The sequence below is a fragment of the Ylistrum balloti genome, unplaced genomic scaffold, assembly GCF_031769215.1.
Source record: "Ylistrum balloti isolate Yb309-2 unplaced genomic scaffold, AGI_CSIRO_Ybal_v1 Utg370566, whole genome shotgun sequence".
Taxonomy (NCBI): domain Eukaryota; kingdom Metazoa; phylum Mollusca; class Bivalvia; order Pectinida; family Pectinidae; genus Ylistrum; species Ylistrum balloti.
In genome coordinates this window covers 235,216-261,231 of record NW_026782355.1, presented here as the reverse complement: position 1 = coordinate 261,231, position 26,016 = coordinate 235,216, and the positions used below count along the sequence as shown (strand labels likewise).

General features: G+C 37.3%; 2 protein-coding genes across 3 annotated transcripts; one reads left to right on the top strand and one right to left on the bottom strand.

The window, feature by feature from the left end:
• The first annotated feature begins 57 nt into the window (after positions 1-57).
• On the top strand, positions 58-20,480 carry LOC132556345 (regulator of nonsense transcripts 1-like). 2 transcript variants are annotated; one of them, XM_060220736.1, is made up of 24 exons: positions 58-368; positions 3,344-3,486; positions 3,608-3,697; positions 4,054-4,263; positions 5,814-6,026; positions 6,212-6,384; positions 6,932-7,030; positions 7,337-7,445; positions 8,710-8,917; positions 9,156-9,302; positions 9,599-9,687; positions 10,480-10,594; positions 10,829-10,972; positions 11,189-11,402; positions 11,606-11,723; positions 12,660-12,816; positions 13,321-13,463; positions 13,607-13,649; positions 14,826-14,957; positions 15,258-15,330; positions 15,931-16,095; positions 16,829-16,950; positions 17,891-18,010; positions 18,293-20,480. In XM_060220736.1, the coding sequence occupies exons 1-24, from the start codon at positions 186-188 to the stop codon at positions 18,410-18,412; spliced, it is 3,330 nt and encodes a 1,109-aa protein (XP_060076719.1). In that variant the 5' UTR covers positions 58-185; the 3' UTR covers positions 18,413-20,480. The 2 variants fall into 2 exon arrangements, with proteins under 2 accessions (XP_060076719.1, XP_060076718.1); XM_060220735.1 differs by having other exon boundaries at positions 16,829-16,959.
• Positions 20,481-22,034: 1,554 nt separating this feature from the next.
• On the bottom strand, positions 22,035-24,033 carry LOC132556371 (thyroxine 5-deiodinase-like). The gene is made up of 2 exons (XM_060220778.1): positions 23,942-24,033; positions 22,035-23,291 (listed from the first exon to the last, which is right to left on the bottom strand). The coding sequence occupies exon 2, from the start codon at positions 23,269-23,271 to the stop codon at positions 22,504-22,506; it is 768 nt and encodes a 255-aa protein (XP_060076761.1). The 5' UTR covers positions 23,272-23,291; positions 23,942-24,033; the 3' UTR covers positions 22,035-22,503.
• Between the last annotated feature and the right edge of the window lie 1,983 nt (positions 24,034-26,016).

Genomic DNA, 26,016 nt, shown 5'->3' with positions numbered 1-26,016 from the left:
CTGTTGAAACGTCATCAATTTAAGTGTAGTCGTGACGTCAGCTACGAGAAGAACGAAATGGCGTGAAACATTGGGAAAACATTTCTACTTTCAGTTCAAAATTTAACGTGTTTTGAGCAGTTTTACTAAAGCTGTCATTTTTGGTTCCCCTTACTTTTATATATTTCTAAGGAAACGGCCATGACATGATGAGTGTTGACGCGTATGCCCCAAATTCCCAAACACTCACGTTCCTGGACACCGAGGAAGATCTCCTCGGAGCGGACACACAAGGCACAGACTTCGACTTCACAGATTTTACATTGCCCTCACAAACTCAGTCGCAGACTCAAGCCTCTCAGCTAGAACCAGGACAGAGCCAAAGTCAGGTATAACAAATCGATGTGCTAAGATGGTTGACATTAACACCACTTCTGCCATGTGCGATATGGGACATGTGGCCACATGATAAACTGCCATCTTGACTTTATTCAAGTGGTTGATCGCGATTTTGTATCTTGAATACGACACCTGGAATGTCGTATTATCATAGCACATGTCTTTCTTTCTTAACTTCAAATAGTATTCATAAATATTTTAGGAACCTTAAAGTGAACACATTGTAAGTTGCATAACATGCCAAATGTTGGAAGTCAAAAGTTATGGCTATGTCAGCGTAAGTTTAGAACATGCTAAATCATAGTTAGTCAAATATTTGGCTATATATATTTTTCCAAAATTGTGTCTTAATTTCAAATTCGAAGATTTTCATAATTTGCATTGCAAAATATTGAAAATGGATGGTCCGAGAAATAAAATGTACACAATAGATACAATATTGGCTGTTTCAGAATGATAGATATATGATGTATATTATTTATCTTGTTAATGATGTAAATTAAAATCATGGCATCAGATGGGCCAAATCAAAAGTATTTGATCAGTATGACTAAAGTTATTTTACTTCCCCTTATGGGTAATGAGATCGTGTTATACCCGGGACAAATGATAAAAGGGTAAAAAGGCAGAAAGCTTTTGTGTTTGTTCAATCACTGACCTGTAATATCAACAAAGTCCTGTCTTCTCACAGCTGTTATTTACCTGTGCCCAATATTTAAAATGTCAAAAGTTTAGTGCATGACAAGAATAATTTGTCACAAAGGTTATCACCATGAATTTGAAAATTATTCAGCTTTCTACCACATGGAATTCCAGGGATTACAACAGCTTGCTACAGATCACATATAAATATTGCTTCATGTTATCTGAAAACCCATTTAGGAACACAAAAGTTATTAACTTTACATGTTCTTTATGTATGTAGTAATGCAAAAACATCTTTACACCCAACAAATGTTGTGATATTGTGATTTTCACTATGACCCATGGCTATATGATTTTTGTTTTCCATTTTCTCAAAGTGACATGGTACATCTCATTAGCAAATACTATAACTTTCTTAAAGGAAGTTTGACATTCCAGCAGTGAAAACAAAAGTGACCATCAAATACTGCAATCTACTTCAATATTGATCTTGATTACAGTAAACTTATAACCTGATGTCAGTGAAAAGCCTATAAAATATAAAGTATTTGGGCTTGAATGGCAATAAAAGGTGAAAGGAACAAGTTAATTACACATTTCCAAAAACACCATTGTAGAACCACTTAAAAAACTAATGTACATGTACATGTCTAAATGGTCACACAGTTTGGTCTCCAGTTGTACAAATTCATGCATTAAGTTATATTGACATTGCATTAAACAGCCTTCTTAACATAATTTCACAATTACACATATATTAGTAAACATAAATGCATGGTGCGTAATGGGCATGTTTGACCTGTAATAAAGGTCTGTTTATAAGTCAGTAAATAATAAGGTCGTATAGGGGTCAAGGCCAGAGTATGGACACTCACTTTAATTTTGTATAGTTTTTATTTTTCTAAGATTATTTTAAACAAAAAAATGTTAAATTCTGTATCTTAATATTGAAATAGAAATAACAGCGATTTACAAATCAAATAGCCTGATGCCAGGGTTACCAAATCAAATTTTCAGCTTGGGCTATTGGAAATTACAGGCCCACTGGATTGAAGGGGAGGCGGTTGTTAGTGACTTTCTGTGCACATTTTTCCCTTCAACACAAAAAAAAATTCAAATTATTTCTTTTTTTATTATCTCTCATAACATTTCAATCATATAAGATAAGAGTTGCTTCTTTTAGTTAAAAATGAAATTTCATTGGAGAATTAAGTTTTTTACTGATTATAAAATACCCTGGCATACAATGTCCAACCCATTTGGCAAAAGTACCAGTTTTTTTTTTTTATTGAAAAAAGTACTCAGAAGGTAATACCAACCATCAAAATAGCAATCATTGGTCATCATAGTAATACTTTTTATTTGATATGAGAATCTTGGTGAAGATTTGAAGTTGATCTATCCAAAAGTTGGCAAGAATCTAGCTAAAACAGAGGTACTAATGTTTGTTTATGGTGTATTCTCTAACTGCTGGTGCTGAAATCGGGACTTTTTTCTAATTTTTATTATTTGATTTTCAGTGGATGAGTTTTTTAATGATATAGATACATGTATGCTTAATTTTATAAGAGGTGTTTCAGTTAATTTGCTAAACAGTTGTAAAACATCAACAAATTTTGTAATACTTCACATAGTTGTGGAAACATTTGGGGCTAGTACAATGTTGTATCGGGTTCATGGATTTTAGCAGGCTAACAGCCCTGGGCTATTGCATTGAAAAAAATTTCACACCCTTGAAATATATAATAAAGGGCAAAAAAGACAGCAAAGTGTTACTGGCACCACCTGAACATAACAACATTGGTATGTACCAATTATTCAACTCGTTAACATGAAAACCTTGTTTGTTGGTCCCCGCCAAACTTCACACCAAACATTTGAACTCAAATACTCAGTTATCTGGAGATTTTCCCACAGGTGCTGGTTTGAGATAGCAAAGTTTGACTGTATTAATAAGAAAAAAATTATATTCCTACATAGCAAATTTTCAGTGGAATATTCATATCATTTGTTTAAAAAAAAATCAAGAGAATGACCAACAAAAATAGTTGGCTTGTATCAGTCTTGTTTCCTAAACATTATGATATTGGTTGATGTAAAATTGTAAGTGAGATCCCTATATAGGTAATTCCTTTATTACAGTAGGTGCTAAATATATCAATTTAAAAAATTAAATTTGAAGTACCAAAACTGTTTAAATGCTTTTCTTTATATGGAAACATCTCAAATCCTAAGAGAAGGTTATTCTTTGATGAGTTTTTCACTAGGGAAAACTAATTTTGAGTTTTAATATAACTGAAAAAAAAATCTTAATTTGCAGCAACCCAATGGTGTCGAAATACCACTACAAAATGGCCTGGATAAGGGTATTGGAGTCATCACACAGGGAGTGGGTGAGCTCAACTTTGAGGAAGAGGAAGAAGAACAGTTTTATATGAAAGATCTCCCCAAACATGCATGCTCGTAAGCTCCTTCATACTTTCTTAATGTTTTAAAGAGAAATGTTTTATTTTGATAAGTGTATTTATTTGAAAGTTGTTGTACATCCTATGGTGCTAAAATCTGATATTATATATATTGATAGGTACTGTGGGATACATGACCCTGCATGTGTGGTCTTGTGCAACTCAACAAAGAAGTGGTTTTGTAATGGCCGCGGCAACACTTCAGGAAGGTGAGTAGTGTTTCCTAGTTGTTACCTTGCATCTAGACACTACCAAATGCTAACTTGAAGTACTTTGTATACTTTCTGAAACACATGCAGGAGATAGGAAACATGGTATCTAGTTTATGATAGACATGAAATATTTTTGATAAGAATTTCAATAAGATCTTTATTAATTATACAGACCCGAAATCTTTCTCCAGGATAATATTGTATGTCATTCAGCTTTGATATTGGATAACATCTCATTGGTTGATCATCAGAATTTCTGCAGATTCCATATTGTAAATTTGAACTTTTAATGATATGTATGTAGGACTTTATTACACTCAAAGTCAAAATCAGATTCTGTTTCCTTTTCCCAGCCACATCATCAACCACTTGGTGAGAGCGAAAGCAAAGGAGGTGACCCTCCACAAGGATGGTCCACTAGGGGAGACAGTGCTTGAGTGCTACAACTGTGGTTGTCGTAATGTGTTCTTGCTTGGCTTCATCCCAGCCAAAGCTGACTCTGTAGTGGTACTGCTGTGTAGACAGCCCTGTGCCACACTAACCAACCTGAAAGATATGAACTGGTAAGTAGTAAGCCACACATGATCTGGTATATTTTCATGAACTACTCTAGAGAAAGTCTTGCATTTGACCTTCTAAAGAGATGATATAACCTGCTTTGCTATGTAATACACCCATTTCTTACACAAAGGTGACATTTAAGAAAAGATTTCACTTGTTTTAACTAATTAGAGGCATAATGATTTGTTGGACTGGTTATCGCAGGTCTCCCATCACAGACATGACTCCAGATTGTATCCTTTAATAAGATTTGGTAAAACTTTCTCAATTCTAATAAGCAGGTAATTTGAACACACAATTTTTACAGCAAAAGCAATTTTCTGTGTGATGATAGTTTTAATTCATTTTTATTTATTTGTTTTTATTGTTGAAACATCATGACAAATAGTAGTATGCAAGCTTAGTGTTACATTGGACGACAATTCAATGAGGTTATACTGTATATCAACTGTCAGCTGATGTGAAATAAACATTTCAGTTTTAAAAGTTTTCTTGGGTTCATTTAAATAGATTGAAAAAGATAGTTGTGTGCCCTTGCGATTGGTGGGTGGGAGGGAGGGTGGATATAGTGTTATCTAGTGTTGGGAATCTTTTTTTTTTTTTTTTTGCATTCATTTATGACACTAAATTGATGTAAATCAATTTCTTTTGCATTTTCATTTTGCATGAACATCTGAAGTGTAAAGAATTTATTACTTACAGATAAGTGAGGAATTCTGTATTTTTCTGTTTGATATTTGTCGTCTGTACAAATTGTACTAGTGTTGTAGTGGTACATGAATTCGTGAGATGTGTTATCTGTCAAACTAGTTAATAACTTCAAACACAAGGAATGACTTAAACAGCTGAAGTAAAGATTGACAGCAACTTACAAGACTAAAAAGAATTTCTATACCCAGGACTGTTCTAGAAATTATAAAAAAAATGTCAATCACAATGTCACGATCTGCCATGTTTACATTCATTTCTGCTGGTTGTAATAGACCTGCTTTTGTATTTTTCTTTAGTTATGTAATTTTGATTGAACAGGAGATTAGTTCTGATTAAAAATTCTGAATCATACATCACATCATGATTCTTACTTTGCTTTGAATTTGTGACAAATGTCATGTTTTAAACAATTGTTCATAACAATATGCAAATACAAGGTAGGTGGACACTAGCATTTTGTTGTTCTGTTGATTCCACTGAGAAAGTGATAGATTAGGCATAGATGATACAAGAATTCTGAAATGTTTTAGATTGTCTCATTATAAATGAGTTCACAGTCGAGTGCTTTGCATTTCAAAATATTGAAATTATCAGTACACCAATAGTGTTTATCCATGTCTTTCGGTGGCTGTTGTGTCACATTCTGAGTTGATCTCATCAGATTTTGTTTATATTTACCCCGTGTTTTACATTATTCTACACCTGATCAGATTCTGATTTGTGTGGGATATTGGGCTTCCATGCCCTGTAGACATTTTTATCTTCTTTAACAATGACTTATTATGTTTGGTTAAAGTATTTGATAAAAAAATATTTGTTATATGCATGATCTGTGTTACAGGGACCCCAGCCAGTGGCAACCCCTGATCCAGGATCGCCAATTTTTAGCCTGGCTTGTGAAGGTGCCTTCCGACCAAGAGCAGATGCGAGGACGACAGATCTCCGCCCAGCAGATAAACAAACTGGAGGAGTTGTGGAAAGACAATCCTGATGCCACACTGGAGGATTTAGAGAAGCCAGGAGTAGATGAGGAGCCCCAGCAGGTTCTCCTCAGGTATGTGTAAAGGAAGCTCAAGATAATCATAGGCTTGTCAATATAACTAATACATCAGGTCCAGTAGAAGTGAAATTTCAGATCTCTTCACAGTAAACTTCAGCAAGGCTAGATGTTTATATTGGTGATATGTAGATAATTCCATTGGCTGTGTGTAGACAATCACTTAAGTCTTAATTTTGTAGGTATGATGATGCTTATCAGTACCAAAACATCTTTGGTCCCCTTGTCAAGTTGGAGGCTGACTATGATAAAAAGCTGAAGGAGTCTCAGACCCAAGATAATATTGTAGTGCGCTGGGATGTTGGCCTGAACAAGAAGCGCATCACTTACTTCCATCTCCCAAAGGCCAATGAAGGTATGTGTACAATTTTGTACTGTGTTGTGAAATCATGTTAGAATATCAGATAAAAGCATGCACAAGAAATTAAGTGTAATGATGTCCAATATCAGATGAAAACAATAAATTAGTACCCAGTAAAGTTGTAATAAAGCTTACTTGTATTTAGGGTTATGTCCTTATTTGGTAAAAACTCATAATAGTTAATAACTGATAGGAAAAAGTCTGGAAACATTCATGTAATGAAACATTTTTCCTTGGTTAGATTCCTTATTTAATCCTTCTTGCTCAGAGATTCTTAAACGGATGTGTGTTTACTCAAGTTGTATAGATAATGATCATGACAGCAGTACAGGGAAGTAAAAATAGATTTATTCTGTCACACCTGTACTTGTTTTAGGTACAGGCTGTAAACAGTGTGTTTAAGTTATTAACTCTAGCTCCTCTGTGCCTATTTTAGGTACAGACTGTAAACAGTGTGTTTAAGTTATTAACTCTGGCACACCTGTACCTATTTTAGGTACAGACTGTAAACAGTGTCTTTACATTTATTTGTGAATTTCAGAAATGAAGCTGATGCATGGAGACGAGTTGAGGATTCGTTACATGGGAGAACTACATAAGCCATGGTCAGGTGTTGGCCATGTCATCAAGATACCAGACAGTATCCTTTCATACCTACAGATAACAGCAGATGACATGATCTGCATCTCCTACCAATATTAGTTTCATTTGAGCTAATTTTCATTGGTTAGATATTGCTTCACAAAATTCTGATTGTTAGGGTATTGTAAGAGAAAGTTGGTACATTCTTATACTGTTGTCAGACCAGCTTGATTCACTTACCTGATTGTGATGTATCAGGGTAGGTGAATTTTGTCTTTAGAATTGGTATTATTAGAAGACTGACCTGAGATAATTGTATTTGTGAGTTGGCGCTGGTTGATATTGTTGCCTTAACAGTGCACAGATCATAGTGACGAGGTGGCCATTGAACTGAAGAGTAATGCTGGGGTGCCTACTGACTGTACACATAACTTTGTAGTGGACTTTGTCTGGAAATCAACATCATTTGACAGGTACACTTTATTATGATTACATTACTGTTAAGACTTCCATGATTACTGGTGATTCGATCTACTTTCACATGGATACTCGCACAGTTACATTTTTTACTTTCTAATCAGATGATACACCATTTGCCTTAAGTTCTAAGTGAAAGTGTACCAGTGTGTACCATGATTTTAACAATTTAGTTGAAATGAGTGATGTCAGGTTTGTAAGTAATTTTCTCTCATTTCCACCTGTGTCAGATAGGCCTGTCCAGGGCAATAAACATGGTCATGATAGACGTTTATTACACAGGCGCCTGTGTAATAAAGCCTCGCGCGCGGAGTAATTCATAGTTTTTTCCCGCGCACTCATCGACTATGTCCTCGTCATCCGCTTCATCCACAAACACGCATAGTCGATTGGAGTCATTGTTTGCAGGCTCGTATTAACAAAACTGTTTTATAAATATCAACATCACCAACCCTGGGACTCTGCCTTTCCGCCGTCGTCCACGTGTGATTGAAAGTGACAATGACTAACTTTCCTCCTGTCGGTGTGGCGCGAAATGTGTGACGTAAGTGACGTCATCTCACAAGCAAACCAAGAATTCCATTCATAAATGTGTAAGATTTGTAAGATTACTATTGACAGTGAAGTAGTATTAATAACTTGACCAACATGTTCAAAGATGTAAAAAGTGTTAATGATATATTATACATTGAGCAATAGTAAATATTAAAAAGAAAAGTGTTGTTTTATTGCGTGTTTTAAGGCACTATATTTGAACACGTACGCATGTCTCTGGGTGATGTATTTGACAGGGTATTTGACCCAGCCCGCTTGAAGAAAAAACAGTTAAACACTGACGTTGGATGTTTACGTTCAAAGTCCATATTATGTTTTCAACCGCAAACACAGTTTGCAAAATTCGGGGATGGAGAATCTATTTCAGCATATTTTTTATGTATATGGCCCAAGGAAAAAAATAGAAATCTGAAAAATGGCGGCGTCCAGTGATGGCTACCGCGAGGTGAGTGCAAATATTTGATAATATGAGATTAGAAATGAGAGAAAAAACTTTTTTTCTATATGGGTATGTAGGATAGGGATATTCCACCCTCGGGATCACAAAATATGGTTGAAAGCCTCGGGTTTTACCACATTTTGTGACCCCTCGGGTGGAATATCCCTATCCTACATACCCATATAGAAAAGAGTCTTATAATATTGTTTTATGCCTAGAAACTGAATGCATTTTACTTCATTGAGAGATTTTGTATCTATCAACAGAATGCAGGCAGCTCTGAAGACATTTGCAGTGGATGAGACATCAGTGTGGGGCTACATTTACCACAAACTGTTGGGACACGAGGTTGAGGATGTGGTCATCAAGTGTCAGCTTCCCAAACGCTTCAGTGCCCTCAATCTGCCAGAACTCAATCACTCCCAGGTGTACGCAGTCAAGACTGTGCTGCAACGTCCCCTAAGTCTCATTCAGGTAAAAATAAAAAATGTCGGCCTTGCTCTTATACCTTGTATTTTAATGAAAAAACATGAACCATCACTGTAAAATTTGGAGTGTTTTGAATGAGTTATGTTGATGTATAAATTATAGTAAGGGAAAAAATTGTCCTAGCTGAATAGATTGTCGCATTGGAATTAATCAGTTTACCTAAGATCAAAAGAGACCATTGTTGAATTAAGATTTCTAGATGTATTGTCATTTTTCTCTGCAGGGTCCACCAGGAACCGGTAAGACTGTTACTTCAGCAACTGTGGTTTACCATCTGGCCAAACAGAACAGTGGTCAGGTCCTTGTGTGTGCTCCTTCAAACATCGCTGTCGACCAGCTCACTGAGAAGATCCATAGGACTGGACTAAAGGTCAGTAAATGTCATCCTTGTGAAATTCAGAAAGGTGACAAATGAAATTCTTGAAATGAGTAAAACCATTTCAGGGAAGTAAATGCAAATGTTTTGAAAATCAGCCGTATTGGTTGTAAAACATTCTGTTTTGATACATAATCTGTGATGTCATCATTGTATGTGATCACAAACAAACAGTATCTCTTGTTGTCATTTGATATTAGATTCTTCACAGATAAAGATGGTTGTAAACCATAATTCTGACATAATTCAATTTGTCCCATTGTATGGTGAAAGATTTTGTGTTTTTCTAGGTGGTGCGTCTTTGTGCTAAGAGTCGTGAAGCTATTGAGTCTCCAGTCTCTTTCCTGTCTTTACACAACCAGATCAGAAATATCGAAAGGTGAGTATTTGGTAGGAAGCAAACAAATGGAGACAGATTGGTGGAGGCAGATTGAGACAGACAGATAGGTTTTTAAAGTGATTTATGCTCTTAAATATAATACTAATGTGATATTTTTAAATCACCTATGTATAGATTATATCTTCCAAACTTTTTGTTAAAGGATCATTATTTTGACGCTGTCTTCCGAAGACAATTTTGAAGTTATCTACATGGTCTGTATTCAATATTATAAGCAACATTGTCATAGTTAGATATCATTCCATGATAGAGTTGTTCTGCATCACTTGTTAGTAGTAACATGGGCAGGATCTCCACTGTCAGTAGCTAGTGTTAAGTTGAAAGTAGACGGGAAATAACTCTGAAATCAAATGATAACTATTAGAAGGGAGATAACTCCACTGGGCATATCTGCAACTTTCACAGTGTTTGGAATTTAAAGTTAGAAACACATGTAGATAGATACTTTAATCTTGGCATTATGTAAACAAGTACAAACTGGCTGTGACTGTATACAATTAGTTACAGTATTGTCTTTTCATACTTCTAATAAGTCCAATTGCTCGAAATCAGTTTCATGTAAAGAATAGACTTACAATGAACTGAAATACTGCAAATTGTGTGAAGTATTGTATGATATTCTAGACACAACATCCTTACCAAAGTATGATTTGATGGAGGTATTTACAAAACAATCTTTAATTGTGACGATCTGGAAGCAAGAGCAAGTGTCTGGAGCTTATTAAGGTATCAGTAGTGTATTAGTTCTATGCCCCTCTTTTTTAATTTCAGTGTACCAGAGCTGCAGAAGCTGCAGCAGCTTAAAGATGAGACTGGTGAGCTGTCATCTGCTGATGAGAAGAGATACCGCTCCCTAAAGAAACAGTGTGAGAAGGAACTTCTACAGGTCTGTAAAGGCACTAGTTAAACATATGCGTAGACAGGAAAATATCAAATTCTCATTAGATTGAGTCATTGAATCTTGTCACCAAAATAACATTAATTGTTGATTCAGCATTTACTGTTACTGTATTTTGCATGTTTTGTGAATTCCGTATTTTATGAATTTTTACCTGAAAATGGTAAATATGGCTATTTGACAGAAGACATGATTGAGCATCTGTTTATTACATGTTTACAGCATGCCGACGTTATCTGCTGTACATGTGTGGGAGCAGGGGACCCAAGACTTGGGAAGATGCAATTCCGCTCAGTTCTAATTGATGAGAGTACCCAGGCCACAGAACCTGAGTGCATGATTCCTGTGATTCTAGGATGCAGACAAGTAAGCCCTCTGATTTTATGCTCAAGGATGGCAATATTTCAACACACAGCATTACCACTTGAGGAGAGGAAATTAAGATTGATAGCAAATTGTGAAAACCTTTCAAAGTAAACATGCATATGGTTTGAAATTCAGAAGTTTGTTGAAAACAAAAATGATGTTGTCATAAGTGTCATCTGATATATAGGTTACTGATTGTTACATGTTTTTCCACAGCTGATTCTGGTTGGGGACCACTGCCAGCTTGGACCAGTGGTAATGTGCAAGAAGGCAGCCCGTGCTGGCTTGTCTCAGTCTCTGTTTGAGCGTTTGGTAGTCCTAGGCATTCGACCTATCAGACTCCAAGTCCAGTACAGAATGCACCCAGCACTCAGCGCCTTCCCCTCAAACATCTTTTACGAAGGTTCCTTACAGAATGGAGTTGCTCCAGGTACAGCATTTGGTGTAACAGTTCCTATGAAAATCTTACATTTTATATGAGTAGTCCAGATAGGACTTGATATGGTAAAACTAATACAAAGTACTATTAACATTCTTACTGCTTCCAACATGATATGGAAGAAAAGATTTCATCTAGAGTGAACTTTAAATATGAATGTTTGCTAATTACAAAAAAAAAAATCGTTTTCACAGCTGATCGCACAAGGAAGAATCTTGACATACCTTGGCCACAGGCAGACAAGCCCATGTTCTTCTACACGACGTCAGGCCAGGAGGAAATCTCCAGTTCCGGCACCTCCTATCTCAACAGGTAACATCAACACCCATTATACTGCAGAATATCAGCAATGCTACTTCACTGACCAGAGTTAATAGTGTTGAGAAATCATAGACTCTCCTTAGATATGCTATGACCTTGATTTCATGCATATATGGATCTGTTGATTATTGGTTCTTTAGGAAAAACATGATTATTGATTTCTGTTTAACACTTATGGCATTTTTTTTCTGTGTAACATTGTCCTGTTTACATCAGAACCTTAAAAATATTATAATTTACCGTAAAAACCAGCGTAATTTGCACAATGACACAATGTGCACAGGTACTTTTTGGGTCTAAAAATGTTTAAAAAAGCTTCTACTTGCATAATATGCACACCCAAATATTATGTCAAAATCGATCTCAGGGAGCCAAGAAATTGATCTTGGAATGTTCAGCTAACACATCAGACCAACGATATTAAATGCAAAACTTGAAAGTATTCTCTCCAAAATTTGTTTTCCTCTCTTTTACTGACTTTTATTAATCTTCTGTTTAATTACTGCGTAATGTTTTTGCATCTTCTTGTTTGTTTTCTTTGACATCATACACATCTCGCTGTCATTCACTTACCTATCCAATTATCCCATAATTATCTTGCGTTCACAAGGACTTGTCTTTACACTAGCCCTAATCTTCAGTGTTGAAATCACAGGTATAAGTTATTATCTACCTACTTGTGACCAAACCAGGTAACTACGTTCTCCACAAGTCAACTTTCAACTTTCTTTCATGTCTCACTGTCACATCGAGTGGGCGCCAGCTGACATAAATTGAGGCCCCAACTCTGTATATGTAAGCAATCCGTATACAGAGCACAGAATTGACCAATAACAAAACAAAGAAAGGGAGATAAGTAAAGGCTGATACTTGTTTTGATGACTTTTAAGTATATCCAGAATTAATGTTGGTCCCTCTTGATTATAGAACTGAGGCAGTCAATGTAGAGAAAATTGCAACTCGTTTCCTGCGATCAAGCATCAAGCCAGAACAGATTGGTATCATTACTCCATATGAGGGACAGCGGGCATACATTGTCCAGTACATGCAGTACAGTGGATCTCTCAACAAGAAACTTTATCAGGTAGGTATACATTGTCCAGTACATGTAGTCAGGTAGGTATACATTGTCCAGTACATGTAGTCAGGTAGGTATACATTGTCCAGTACATGTAATCTATCAGGTAGGTATACATTGTCCAGTACATGTAGTCAGGTAGGTATACATTGTCCAGTACATGTAGTCGGGTAGGTATACATTGTTTTGAGTAATGCACAAGAACTTTATCAGCAGGAGAATGGACCAGGTAGTCAGACTACACTAAAGCACTAAGCACTATATTCTTCATTATAGCAAGGAATATTGTAAGGTAGTATGGCAAGGAACTGTTTCAAGTTTCCAATGGTACAGTTACCCTGACATAATTAGAGATCATTTGTGATGTAGCCATGGCATTTATAGTCAATATGTCTAAGTGTACAAAGTAAAAAGTGTGGCATTGGTATCAGTTTAGTAGTAATTGAGCCACTTTTCTGAGTGTGTGACTTGATGTTGGACTCCTTACAGTTACCATGGTGTTGCTTTCAGGAAATTGAAGTAGCTAGTGTGGATGCTTTCCAAGGAAGGGAGAAAGACTTTATCATTTTGTCATGTGTCCGATCCAACGAACACCAGGGAATTGGATTTCTAAATGATCCACGTCGTCTTAATGTAGCTTTGACGCGGGCTAAGTAAGTACCAAATTGTACTGGGTTCAGAATATTAATCATTCTAGTAATGAAAATCTAAATGACTGAGAGAACATTTAAGTAATTGTGTTTGTAATTTTGAATGTAGGATTGGATTATGAGATATCTGCTTTTGTCTTTACTAGGTATGGGATCATCATAGTCGGTAACCCCAAAGTCCTGTCTAAGGTTTGTAACAGTATCCTTAATAAATCAATGAGCAAGTTGTCTGAATATTGATACAGAAGTAAATAGATGAGTGTTATTGCCGAAAATGTACCAAAGCAATTGCTTTTATTATCAAAACTTATATAATTTGGAACAACCTGTTGTACCAGGTTGTAATTCTGTGTTCTATTAACTAGCAACCCTTGTCGAACCAACTGTTGTATCAGGTTACAATATTCTGTTTTCCACCTGTTGTACCAGGTTATGATATTTTCTATGTTCCACCTGTTGTACCTGGTTATGATATTTTCTGTGTTCCACCTGTTGTACCTGGTTATATTTTCTATGTTCCACCTGTTGTACCAGGTTATGATGTTTTCTATGTTCCACCTGTTGTACCTGGTTATGATATTTTCTATGTTCCACCTGTTGTACCTGGTTATGTTATGTTCTATGTTCCACCTGTTGTTCCTGGTTATGTTATGTTCTGTGTTCCACCTGTTATACCTGGTTATATTTTCTATGTTCCACCTGTTGTACCAGGTTATGATATTTTCTATGTTCCACCTGTTGTACCTGGTTATGATATTTTCTATGTTCCACCTGTTGTACCTGGTTATGTTATGTTCTATGTTCCACCTGTTGTACCTGGTTATGTTATGTTCTATGTTCCACCTGTTGTACCTGGTTATGTTATGTTCTGTGTTCCACCTGTTGTACCTGGTTATATTATGTTCTGTGCTCCACCTGTTGTACCTGGTTATATTTTCTGTATTCCACCTGTTGTACCTGGTTATATTTTCTATGTTCCACCTGTTGTACCTGGTTATATTATGTTCTATGTTCCACCTGTTGTACCTGGTTATGTTATGTTCTGTGCTCCACCTGTTGTATCTGGTTATATTTTCTATATTCCACCTGTTGTACCTGGTTATATTTTCTATGTTCCACCTGTTGTACCTGGTTATATTTTCTATGTTTCACCTGTTGTACCTGGTTATATTATGTTCTATGTTCCACCTGTTGTACCTGGTTATGATATTTTCTATGTTCCACCTGTTGTACCTTGTTATGATATTTTCTATGTTTCACTGTTGTACCTGGTTATGTTATGCTCTGTGTTCAACCTGTTGTACCTGGTTATGATATTTTTTGCGTTCCACCTGTTGTACCAGGTTTTGATTCTCTATTTACTAGCAACCCTTGTGGAATCACCTGTTGACATATTACAAGGAGCAGAAATGTCTGGTGGAAGGACCACTCAACAACCTCAAGGAGAGCCTGATACAGTTCAGCAAACCACGCAAGCTTGTTAACTCGGCCAATCCTGTATGTCAGTTTGTTGACCATCTGTATTCAGAAGCTAACAGCTTTATATCTCTGAATGCTATGCTGTATCCATCACATTTAGGTTGATGGAAAAGATGCTTTAAATTGTTTAGATCTTGTTAAGGTCCTGTTTGAAAAACACAAAAATGGCAGGTGCATATTTCTAGTTACAATGATTCTGTATCTGTTTTTAGTAAAGTTCAGATCAAAAGTATTTTCTCTCCTTTCCTATCGTGTGGTATATCTTCATGCTTTATTTTAAGTATTTATTTGTAATAATTTGTTTTCCTTTGATTATAGGGTGGTAGATTTATGAGTAACATCATGTTTGATGCCCGAGAAGTACTTATCCCAGGAAGTGTGTATGACAGAAGTAAGTTTGCCTATTGTAACTTTTACAGATTTACTCTCTTTGTATGTGTTCAGGCCCCACTTGTATAAAACATCTCAACTTGAGATTTCCTCAAGTCGAGATTTTCCTCAGCTAATATCTCCTTGAAAATATCTTGTATGAAAATTCCTCAAGGAATTTCAGGACATCCTAGCCGATGCCTTCCTCCTGTTCCTTGGGAAAATTTTATACAAGCCGTTTTTGAGGAGATATCAGCTGAGGAAAATCTCGATTTAAGGAAATCTCAAGTTGAGATGTTTTATACAAGTGGGGCCTGGTTTCAGTGCATTGCATGGCTTATAAACAGAAAACATGATGAATTTCAAGGTTTGTTTGTCAAAAGTATGAAATAGAAAAGTACTTTTAGCTTACCTCAAAAAATTGATGGAGGTTAAATACCCACCGAACAGCACTCCCTGAAGACTAAACAGTTCATTATATATATTATAACTATAGTTCTATTATAACAGCTAAATGTGTATATATGAATTGTAGCTAATAGATAATTACGAACTTTAGTCAAATTTCTTACCAAAAACGATTGAAATGTTTAGATTAAGTTTTGAATTTTTCGTGGTCCAGCCCAGGGATATCGTGAACCAGCTGTGGTTCGTCACCATGATCAACTGAGCTACATCGGACCTGAGCGTGCCTACACAGGCCCCGCCCTTAATTTGCCGGTACCTGTCAACATGTTCATACCCCCAATGCCACAGCCATTCAACACTCAACAACCTGTCCACATGAGTATGTCTTCTCATTGAAATTTCTTTTTCAATAGCAGTATTTAATACTGGTAATTCAGGATAATTCCTTTGATGATAAACATGCTCAAAAATTGCCTTTTACTGTAGCAGAACTACAGTACTAACATAGTTTTGCAGAGTCAGCAGATGCTACATTACAACTAATCATGCTTTCATACCTTTACTTTACTTTGCTTTAAGCAATTTATTTAATTTCAAGTTAAATAATTCATGCCTTTATGTAAAATAAAGATGTTAGAAATGTACTTTACTCTAGATGTGTCCAAAATAAGTTTTACATATTACAAGACATTAACTATTCAGTTACAAAGCCTTTAATATGTTACAAATTCATTGATAGATGTTCAAAGGAAGTACTTGGCCTGAAAATTGCTTGGATGAAATTCCTTGTCAACTTTTAGACACAAACTTGTTAATAATGATGATGGAAGGCAGACAACAACAAGAGAGAATGAACAATTGAATTGCTGTAAAACAAAGCTATGCTATGATGATATGATGAAATATTTATATCAATCAGTATCATAATAAACCAAAATGGAATGAGTAGGTTCCAATAATGGAGAATAAGTAAAGGCATGATTAAAGAAATTTGAAGAATGTTGAGATTTAATGGAAGCTTATTGATTCAAACTTTTTCTTTGGCATGTTAAAATGAGAGATTGTCTACTTAGACATGAGTTAGTTATAATCTGGTATGTTTTGTATCTCAGACAACAAGAGTAATCCACGACAGAACCAGCGTGGCTTCAACTACCGCCAGAAACCACCCAGATACAGCAACACGCAGACCACCCAGGGGTCACAGATGAGTCAGAATGGCAGTCAGAGTCAGGCAAGTCAGGTGAAGATCTAAATATAGCATGCTATTCATAAACTGCTTTCTCACACTTGAAATTTGATGAGAGAGGTGTGGTGTTGTATGTACTGGGCAGTAACAGGATAGTTTTGTCACGTAACTTTGCAGAGGTGCTGTCAAATTAAAATTCCTAAGTTTCCTTAAGTGATAAATTTTAATTGTTGTCCATGCAGTCAGTTTATTTCTAAGGGAAGTGTTTGGTAATTTTGGTTTAGGCTTGTATAAGGGAATATAGCAACTCAGCACATGTTTATCTCAACTGTAGTCTACATGGACAGGTTTATAATCTGTCAACACCCTGTGGTAAAAGATCTGATAATTCCCTTGTTGGTGACAATGCCTGAAACACTGAATCAACTGTCAACACCTTCATTATCTCATTTATGAATGACTTTTGTGATCTGGTATATAGTAATCCAAACTTGACAGAATATTTTATAGCTGCATTATTTACAAGATTGTACATAGATGTAATTTATTAGTGATATTATTCCAGTTAGGTTAAAGAGTACCATTATATTGATGAAAAAAATCCGCTTTTAAACATACCAGAAGCAAGAACAGAAATTTGCACAGTGGTTCTTCTGCTGTTGAAATGTTCACATTTCATCTTTATGGTATGCAGTCATAATTTTTTGATAGAAATATTTATAATTTATAAAGCATACGAAATGAAGTGAAATGGTGCAGAACTTTATTTTCTGTTGTGTTTTTTTCCTTAAATCATCGTGTCATGTGTTGTTATTTATTTACTTCTGTACGAAAGAATGGTGGGATATGTTATAGATATGTCTAAATTGTTCAGTTTAATTCATGTGACATCTAATAAAAAGTCACAAAATACAAAGCACTTGGACAAAATGACAATGATCATCATTCCTTGAAATTTTATTAAGAACATTTTGAATTATTTCAGGATGGCATTTCCCAGCCATTTTCGCAGGGTCCTTTAACCCAAGGGCCTATGTCAATGAGCCAGTCGTTCCAGATGAGCCAGCCTGGCCTCTCAGGGCTATCCCAGCCAGAACTGTCTCAGGTTTGTGTACACCCTCTGTTGTTGATAGTTGTTTATTGTCCATTATTTGTAAAATGTTGGATTGATGAATGTTTCAAGTCCCTCATTGTAAAGAAATGCAGAACAAATTGTTACTTTAGACTTCAACTAATTTTTTTATATTTACAAAGGTAATCTGTTTACCATGTTGTGTGTTCATTAGTTTCCTTCTTCAGTATCATGTGTTTTATCTGCATTAATCTTGTGAGATGAATGTATTTATACTCAAAAAACTGAAGGTCTGTTTGGTGTTTATGATTGCAGGACAGTTTCCTGGCTGATGACTTCAAGTCGCAGGCTGATGGCATGTTGTCCCAGGACTCGACATACCAGGGTGACCGCATGTTCTATGCCTCCCAGCTGTCACAAGGTCCCTTCAACTAGGACCGCCACTCACAAAATCAGCCTATGGCAGAAAGATGAAATGAAAACTAAGTGACCGATCACACAAGATCTTAGCTACCGCAATGTCTCTGACAGTACGATGTGCACACAATGAGCAGTGTCTGCTAAAGTGGCCTGCCAGGTAAAAACACCACCAACCACGGGCTTCCCACGGCCACACCTGAGGGGCGCATCCCCTCCCACACGGCTGAGTGAGACAGCCACTGGGGTCCGACACAGCCATCCGCTCACATGACCGATCATGTGGCTCTAAAGCGGTAACGTGGCATGTTGGTGGAGATACGAATGGGCAGACATATGCCACCTGCTGGATGAATCCAAGCAGACGACAGACACTGCTGGGCCTGTGGTTTTGATACCATACTGGAGGGGTTCAGTGAATCTGAACCTAATGTGTGGGTAGCACTACAAGATATAAATCAGAGATCCTATGTAGCCCTGGTTTCATGCAAGAGTAGATTCGCGAAACTACACTCAAACAGAAAAAATTGTGTTCGAGGAGAGTTTGGTACCATCTGAGAATCAGAATGCAAGCTTATATGTTTTTTCTTTGTGTTGAAATATAGTCTTCTCTCAGTTAACAATGTATGGTGATTTGTAATTGTTTTTTTTTTTTTTTTTCCCCTCTTTTTTTTTAATCAAGTAATTTTGTTTCTACCATTGATAGTCATTGCTGATGTTAAAAGGGCGTTTGGATGGAATGTTCTAGATATAGCTGTCAAACATGAAGGAAACTTACTGTATGACATTAGACTAAGGCATGGAATGACCAAGAAATCATGGTGAATGGTATTTGTAATTGCTGATTAGTTGTAGATATGCTTGGAGAGATATGAAGGACCCACTTCTTGGTGATGATTACAACTATTGGTTTGTCCCCTAGTACATTAGCCTCATTATTTCCATGTAGCCTGTATAAGTTATAGGAGATCCCTGTGGCATGGAATCTTCAGCATTTGGTTGCTTCAAACTTTAGTTCAAAACTGCAGATATTGATGATGAGAGTTCTTTGTAACAGGCTTTTGATGAAGAAAAATCTTGACAATTTTGTATGCTGCTGAATATCTGTTGTATTAAGTTTTTCCTGCAGTTCTTTGTACTACTAAAATACACTGTCAAAACTCAAACTGAAAAGTGATTAGTTCCTAAGTCAAGATATAACATACCCCAGCCGATTTTTCACCAGATGGCAAAATTTGATTTCTCGCCCTCGTTTTTGCCTAGAAATAAATGCAAACTTTTTGTGAAGAATATTGTAGATCTCCACATTTGAAGAATAGAGGTGGGAAGTGATTATGCTGTATGCAGGACAACAAAGAATGAGATCTGTTGCTCCTTGTGAGACTTAACACACAGAATGGAATATCAGAAGGTATCAGGGATGAGTCAGCTTTACTAAATATACAGAAAATGGTCAATGTGATCAGTTTTATTCTTTTTATTTATATGTCAACAATCTTCTAATCAGCTACCAGTATTACAGCACATTTATACCGAATAGGTGTTAATATTGGAGTAACTGTAATGAAGGCAAGTGATTAAGAAATTCCAACAGGGAACTGATGTAGGGAATGTGTTCAGTATTCTCTGTATGTATTCACTGCTATTGTGATTCTTCTTGTATGGTCACTTATGGGCATTAAAAAGCAGGACTGATTAATTTACACTGCTAGATTCACTGCTGTGCTGAAGCATATGTACCGTTGCTTGGATGATTTCACCTGTGTTATTATTTATCATAGGTTTAACTTTGTATTCTATGGTACACTGAAATTAGTGACGTTTTGATTATTTAAAGATGATTTCCTTATATTAATTGGTTTAAAACAACGCCTGGTTCATAACCAGAAGACCAAGTTAATAAGATCAATGTATGTTCTGAACGCCATTTCATGAAATTTTGTTAGCAATTGATGACTGATTTTATTTACACGTATTTTAGCAATTGTCCTGCCACATGTTTGTGGTGCCTGAGTGCTTTCCTGTATCACCTGTGGCTTACACCCTTGTACTGTAACTTTACGCCAATAAACTTCTGCTCCACAAATATGTCTTTTTTATATTGGTGAACTACTCTAACTGGGTGTATGAGTTTGCACCCGCCATTGATGACCTCCATTGGGTTGTTTTAGATTAAATCAGCCGTACTTGATTGTTATCACCAGAACTAAGTTTTGTAAAACGTTGTGTAGGACATCAGTCTACACTTTACAACCTCGTATGTAAAACGTTGTGTAGGGCATTAATATCTACACTTTACAACCTCGTATGTAAAACGTTGTGTAGGGCATTAATATCTACACTTTAACAATCTCGTATGTAAAACGTTGTGTAGGGTATCAGTCTACGTTTTAACAATCTCGTATGTAAAACGTTGTGTAGGGCATCAGTCTACACTTTAACAATCTCGTATGTAAAACGTTGTGTAGGACATCTGTCTACACTTTTACAATCTCGTATGTAAAATGTTGTGTAGGGCATTAATATCTACACTTTTACAATATCGTATGTAAAACGTTGTGTAGGGCATTAATATCTACACTTTTACAATATCGTATGTAAAACGTTGTGTAGGGCATTAATATATACACTTTAACAATCTCGTATGTAAAACGTTGCGGTATGTAAAACGTTGTGTAGGGCATCAGTCTATACTTTAACAATCTCGTATGTAAAACGTTGTGTAGGGCATCAGTCTACACTTTAACAATCTCGTATGTAAAACGTTGTGTAGGACATCTGTCTACACTTTTACAATATCGTATGTAAAACGTTGTGTAGGGCATTAATATCTACACTTTTACAATATCGTATGTAAAACGTTGTGTAGGGCATTAATATCTACACTTTAACAATCTCGTATGTAAAACGTTGTGTAGGGCATTAATATCTACACTTTTACAATCTCGTATGTAAAACGTTGTGTAGGACATCTGTCTACACTTTTACAATCTCGTATGTAAAACGTTGCGGTATGTAAAACGTTGTGTAGGGTATCAGTCTACACTTTAACAATCTCGTATGTAAAACGTTGTGTAGGGCATCAGTCTACACTTTTACAATCTCCTATGTAAAACGTTGTGTAGGACATCAGTCTACACTTTTACAATCTTGTATGTAAAATGTTGTGGAGGGCGTCAGTCTACACTTTTACAAAATCATTTGAAACAAATGCTTTCGAGGGCATCAATCTACAATCTCGTATATATAACGTTGTGTAATGCACCAGTTTACACTTGTAAAACTCGTATGTAAAACATTGTTTAAGGCACCATTCTACACAAGACTAAACGATATGTAAAACGTTGCTTTCGACATCAGTCTACACTTGTACAGACTCGTTTGTTAAATATAGTTTAGGTCACCTGTCTACACTTTTACAACCCCATACGTAAAACGTTGTGGAGGGCACCTGTTTACGTTTACTCAAAAGTCAAACATTGTACATGGCACCATGCTACACTACCTCGTATGTAAAACATTCTGTAGGACACTAATTTTCACTCGACCAAACTCGTAAGTGAAATGATTATAATGGCACCAGTTTTTACTTGACCAAACCGTTGTGCTACGAGATTTTAAAAAATGAAACAAAATGGGATTTGACATACAGGATAGCTTTAATCTCGCATAAATATTCACTGTCGATAATGAACTCGATTGTGTAGTCGTCGATCTAAGATCATTATTGTTATTCCTTGTCCACACGAGAGAAACTGTCTATGTAACTCCGGTCTCAGGACCCCCAGGGGAGGGCTTTGTCACGAGAACTTCATGCGTACAGTTCCGTCCCTCATGTGAAGCTCGGAAAATTTGGCACGCGAACGAGACAGCAAAGTCTATCCAGTGCTAGCATCGCATGCTGCCTGTGCTCTTTCCATTTCAAAATAAAAATAGAAAATTGCTATGGACGGGAACTCTCTTAATTTGCTTTCAACAATGACTGAAAATGTTTGCGTAACTGCACGTGACCCTTGGGTTTTGTCAAACGTTGCCTTCGTCGTTCTGGGGCGTACCTGTGTAGCGTTGATTGCAACGTTTGATTTGAAGTATGACGGGTGTTTTTACTTTTATTCGATAGTGTCCTTTGTAATAGGTATTACAGGTGTGCCTAAAGATTTCTTGTATTTCTGCAACCAGCGGTCGATGTGTTTGAGACGGTACCTGTGTGTGCCCATCCCACCTGCATACCGAATCACGCCCTCTTGTACGATGTAAAGACGTTTGGGGACGGCGGAGTAAAGGAGGGTGGCTTTGTTGTCCATAGGGTCCACCACCACCTGACAAGGAAGCTTGTGTTTTTCCAATAGAGACGCGGCTGTTATCCGATCGTGCAAGTCCACGTGCTGGCGGAGATGTGAGTACTGGTGACCAGTGATATTCCACTCATCTAAGGGATGTGCCTCTTTGATGTAGACTATCAAAAAGTCAGCAATATCGTTAAAGTCTCGCAACAGGCTTTCGAAATGCAGCAGCGACGTCATAAAGACGGGTCATGAACAACTCCCAAAATTTAAAATCAAAGGCCTACTTTTTATTTGGTAATCCAAAATTTGTTTGATTGTTCTATCTTGAAGAGCGATTACTTCTGGGTTTGGGGCGGGACAGTTTTGGAATGCTTGTTTATAGTACATATCTGAGTAGGTACATGTCCACCAATGACGTAACGTGTCGGGGGTCAAATCGGTGTCCAGGTACTCCCCCGGACGGCGCTTCGCTGCAAGCAATAACTCTTTCAAAAATGGACCGAATAGAGGCAACTTGAAGACCAGGTACAAAACGTACATAAGGCACATTGTGACAGTTATACGTAACAACTTGAACAGGGGTCGTAACATCCTGCTGGTGCTGTCGGTTACTGTAATATAAAAACATACAGTCTCTAAGTCAGCCATCTATTAGAAATGGAGCATATTGATTTGTGTTAATAATCCAATCAGTGGCAAACATAGACAGACGAAATGTCAGTTTGAAACGGACAAAAGAAATTCAATGGTGTACATTATTTACATTGGGTTATGACATACACCCGTTTTCAATGGATTTAAAATTGCTATTATGCCTTGGTAAATTTTCACTATGCCTTACTAGAATTACGTTCGCTGATTATACATACAAACAAATAAGAGTGATAACAATTGAAGATTACCTTCCCCACAAAGAGTGAATAGAACAATTAAAAATGCAACGGTGTATTGTTTTGGCAGCAGATTAACAAGAGGTTCATATATCCAAACTCACGCGAACTTGTTGCTGGTTGCACATTGGTTGCTACAATAAGTGGTACCTAAAAATGGACCAGTCATAATATAACAAGTATATTTGAAATTTATCACATCACCGTGGATCGAAACGCTAAAAACCGGAAGTGACAAGTTCATTATCAGTAGGTCTGGCACTTCAAAACAGAATGGCTTATTTCTGTCGACGGAGCGAGACATCTTTAGGAAATTAGACCATAGTAATATCAAGGGAAAAGTTCTCTCATAAGAACCAGGAAATACGTACTTTTTTCAGTTGCCAGTTAAATCTCCATGATGATGACACGTCAGTGATACAGACATCTAGATGAGAACATGTATCGTGTCGATATGTTATATCAACAATTAAACGATGTCGTCTAGACTGTCACACAGATATGAACACGAACTTTGACCTAGGCGAAGGCTGATGCCCCAGTTATCAATATCTTGCCTAGTGAACAATGGCCAGCTATCACAAGACTTGTTGAGATAGCGGATGTTTTAAGTGGTCAAAGTACCTCAATTTATGACATGCAATCATGTTTTTAATCTTAACGATACAGCTGATTGTTCTATAAAAAAGACCTTTAAACTACACAGAGACGTTAAAGCAGCACTACTTGGTAACACCAATAATGTTACTGACTATAACACAATGGTTGTCTGTGCGTCAGATAATGTTAGATTTGTAACCAAAATACACAGATTACCGATCAAAAGTAGTATTTTAGTGGATTTGCTGTCTTTCACGCCTGTATCTGCACATAATTTAGTAATTGAAGGATTCAAACTATACTGATGATAAAAGCTGCTGCTGCTGCTGCTGCTGCTGATGATGATGATGATGATGATGATAATGAAAGTAATGCCAGATGCTACCACTTTCAAGAGCGTTATTCGTGTTACCTCCCTTGGACTTGCAATATGATCAGTTCGCGTTCGAGATGATTTTAAGATTCCAAAGTCAACAACTTAGTTGTACTCCGTCCCTGTTACACAGATCGAAGTAAGACTTAGGTCAGTCCGTACTCCGTCCCTGTTACACAGATCGAAGTAAGACTTAGGTCAGTCCGTACTCCGTCTCTGTTACACAGATCGAAGTAAGACTTAGGTCAGTCCGTACTCCGTCCCTGTTACACAGATCGAAGTAAGCAGCCGATCCCGGCCAGTTTGTACTCCGTCCCTGTTACACAGATCGAAGTAAGACTTAGGTCAGTCCGTACTCCGTCCCTGTTACACAGATCGAAGTAAGCAGCCGATCCCGGCCAGTTCGTACTCCGTCCCTGTTACACAGATCAAAGTAAGCAGCCGACCAAGACCAGTTCGTACTCCGTCCCTGTTACACAGATCGAAGTAAGACTTAGGTCAGTCCGTACTCCGTCTCTGTTACACAGATCAAAGTAAGCAGCCGATCCCGGCCAGTTCGTACTCCGTCCCTGTTACACAGATCAAAGCAAGAAGTCAATCCCGGCCAGTTTGTACTCCGTCCCTGTTACACAGATCAAAGTAAGCAGCCGATCCCGGCCAGTTCGTACTCCGTCCCTGTTACACAGATCAAGGTAAGCAACCGACCCAGACCAGTTTGTACTCCGTCCCTGTTACACAGATCAAAGTAAGCAACCGATCCCGGCCAGTTCGTACTCCGTCACTGTTACACAGATCAAAGTAAGCAGCCGATCCCGGCCAGTTCGTACTCCGTCCCTGTTACACAGATCAAAGTAAGCAGCCGACCCAGACCAGTTCGTACTCCGTCCCTGTTACACAGATCAAAGTAAGCAACCGACCCAGATCAGTTCGTACTCCGTCCCTGTTACACAGATCAAAGTAAGCAACCGACCCAAATCAGTTCGTACTCCGTCCCTGTTACACAGATCAAAGTAAGCAGCCGACCCAGACCAGTTCGTACTCCGTCCCTGTTACACAGATCAAAGTAAGCAACCGACCCAGATCAGTTCGTACTCCGTCCCTGTTACACAGATCAAAGTAAGCAGCCGACCCAGACCAGTTCGTACTCCGTCCCTGTTACACAGATCAAAGCAAGAAGTCAATCCCGGCCAGTTTGTACTCCGTCCCTGTTACACAGATCAAAGTAAGCAGCCGACTTAGGCCAGTTTGTACTCCGTCCCTGTTACACAGATCAAAGTAAGCAACCGACCCAGACCAGTTTGTACTCCGTCCCTGTTACACAGATCAAAGTAAGCAGCCGACTCAATTCCGGCCAGTTTGTACTCCTTCCCTGTTACACAGATCAAAGCAAGAAGTCAATCCCGGCCAGTTTGTACTCCGTCCCTGTTACACAGATCAAAGTAAGCAGCCGACCCAGACCAGTTTGTACTCCGT

What these genes read in the sequence shown, in the direction of transcription:
- LOC132556345 (XM_060220735.1), top strand. Translation starts at nt 186, where the DNA reads ATGATGAGTGTTGACGCGTATGCCCCAAATTCCCAAACACTCACGTTC. An exon ending in AAATCAACATCATTTGACAG is followed by an intron (nt 7,446 to 8,709) that starts GTACACTTTATT and finishes ATCTATCAACAG; the next exon opens with AATGCAGGCAGCTCTGAAGA. An exon ending in GTGAGAAGGAACTTCTACAG is followed by an intron (nt 10,595 to 10,828) that starts GTCTGTAAAGGC and finishes ACATGTTTACAG; the next exon opens with CATGCCGACGTTATCTGCTG.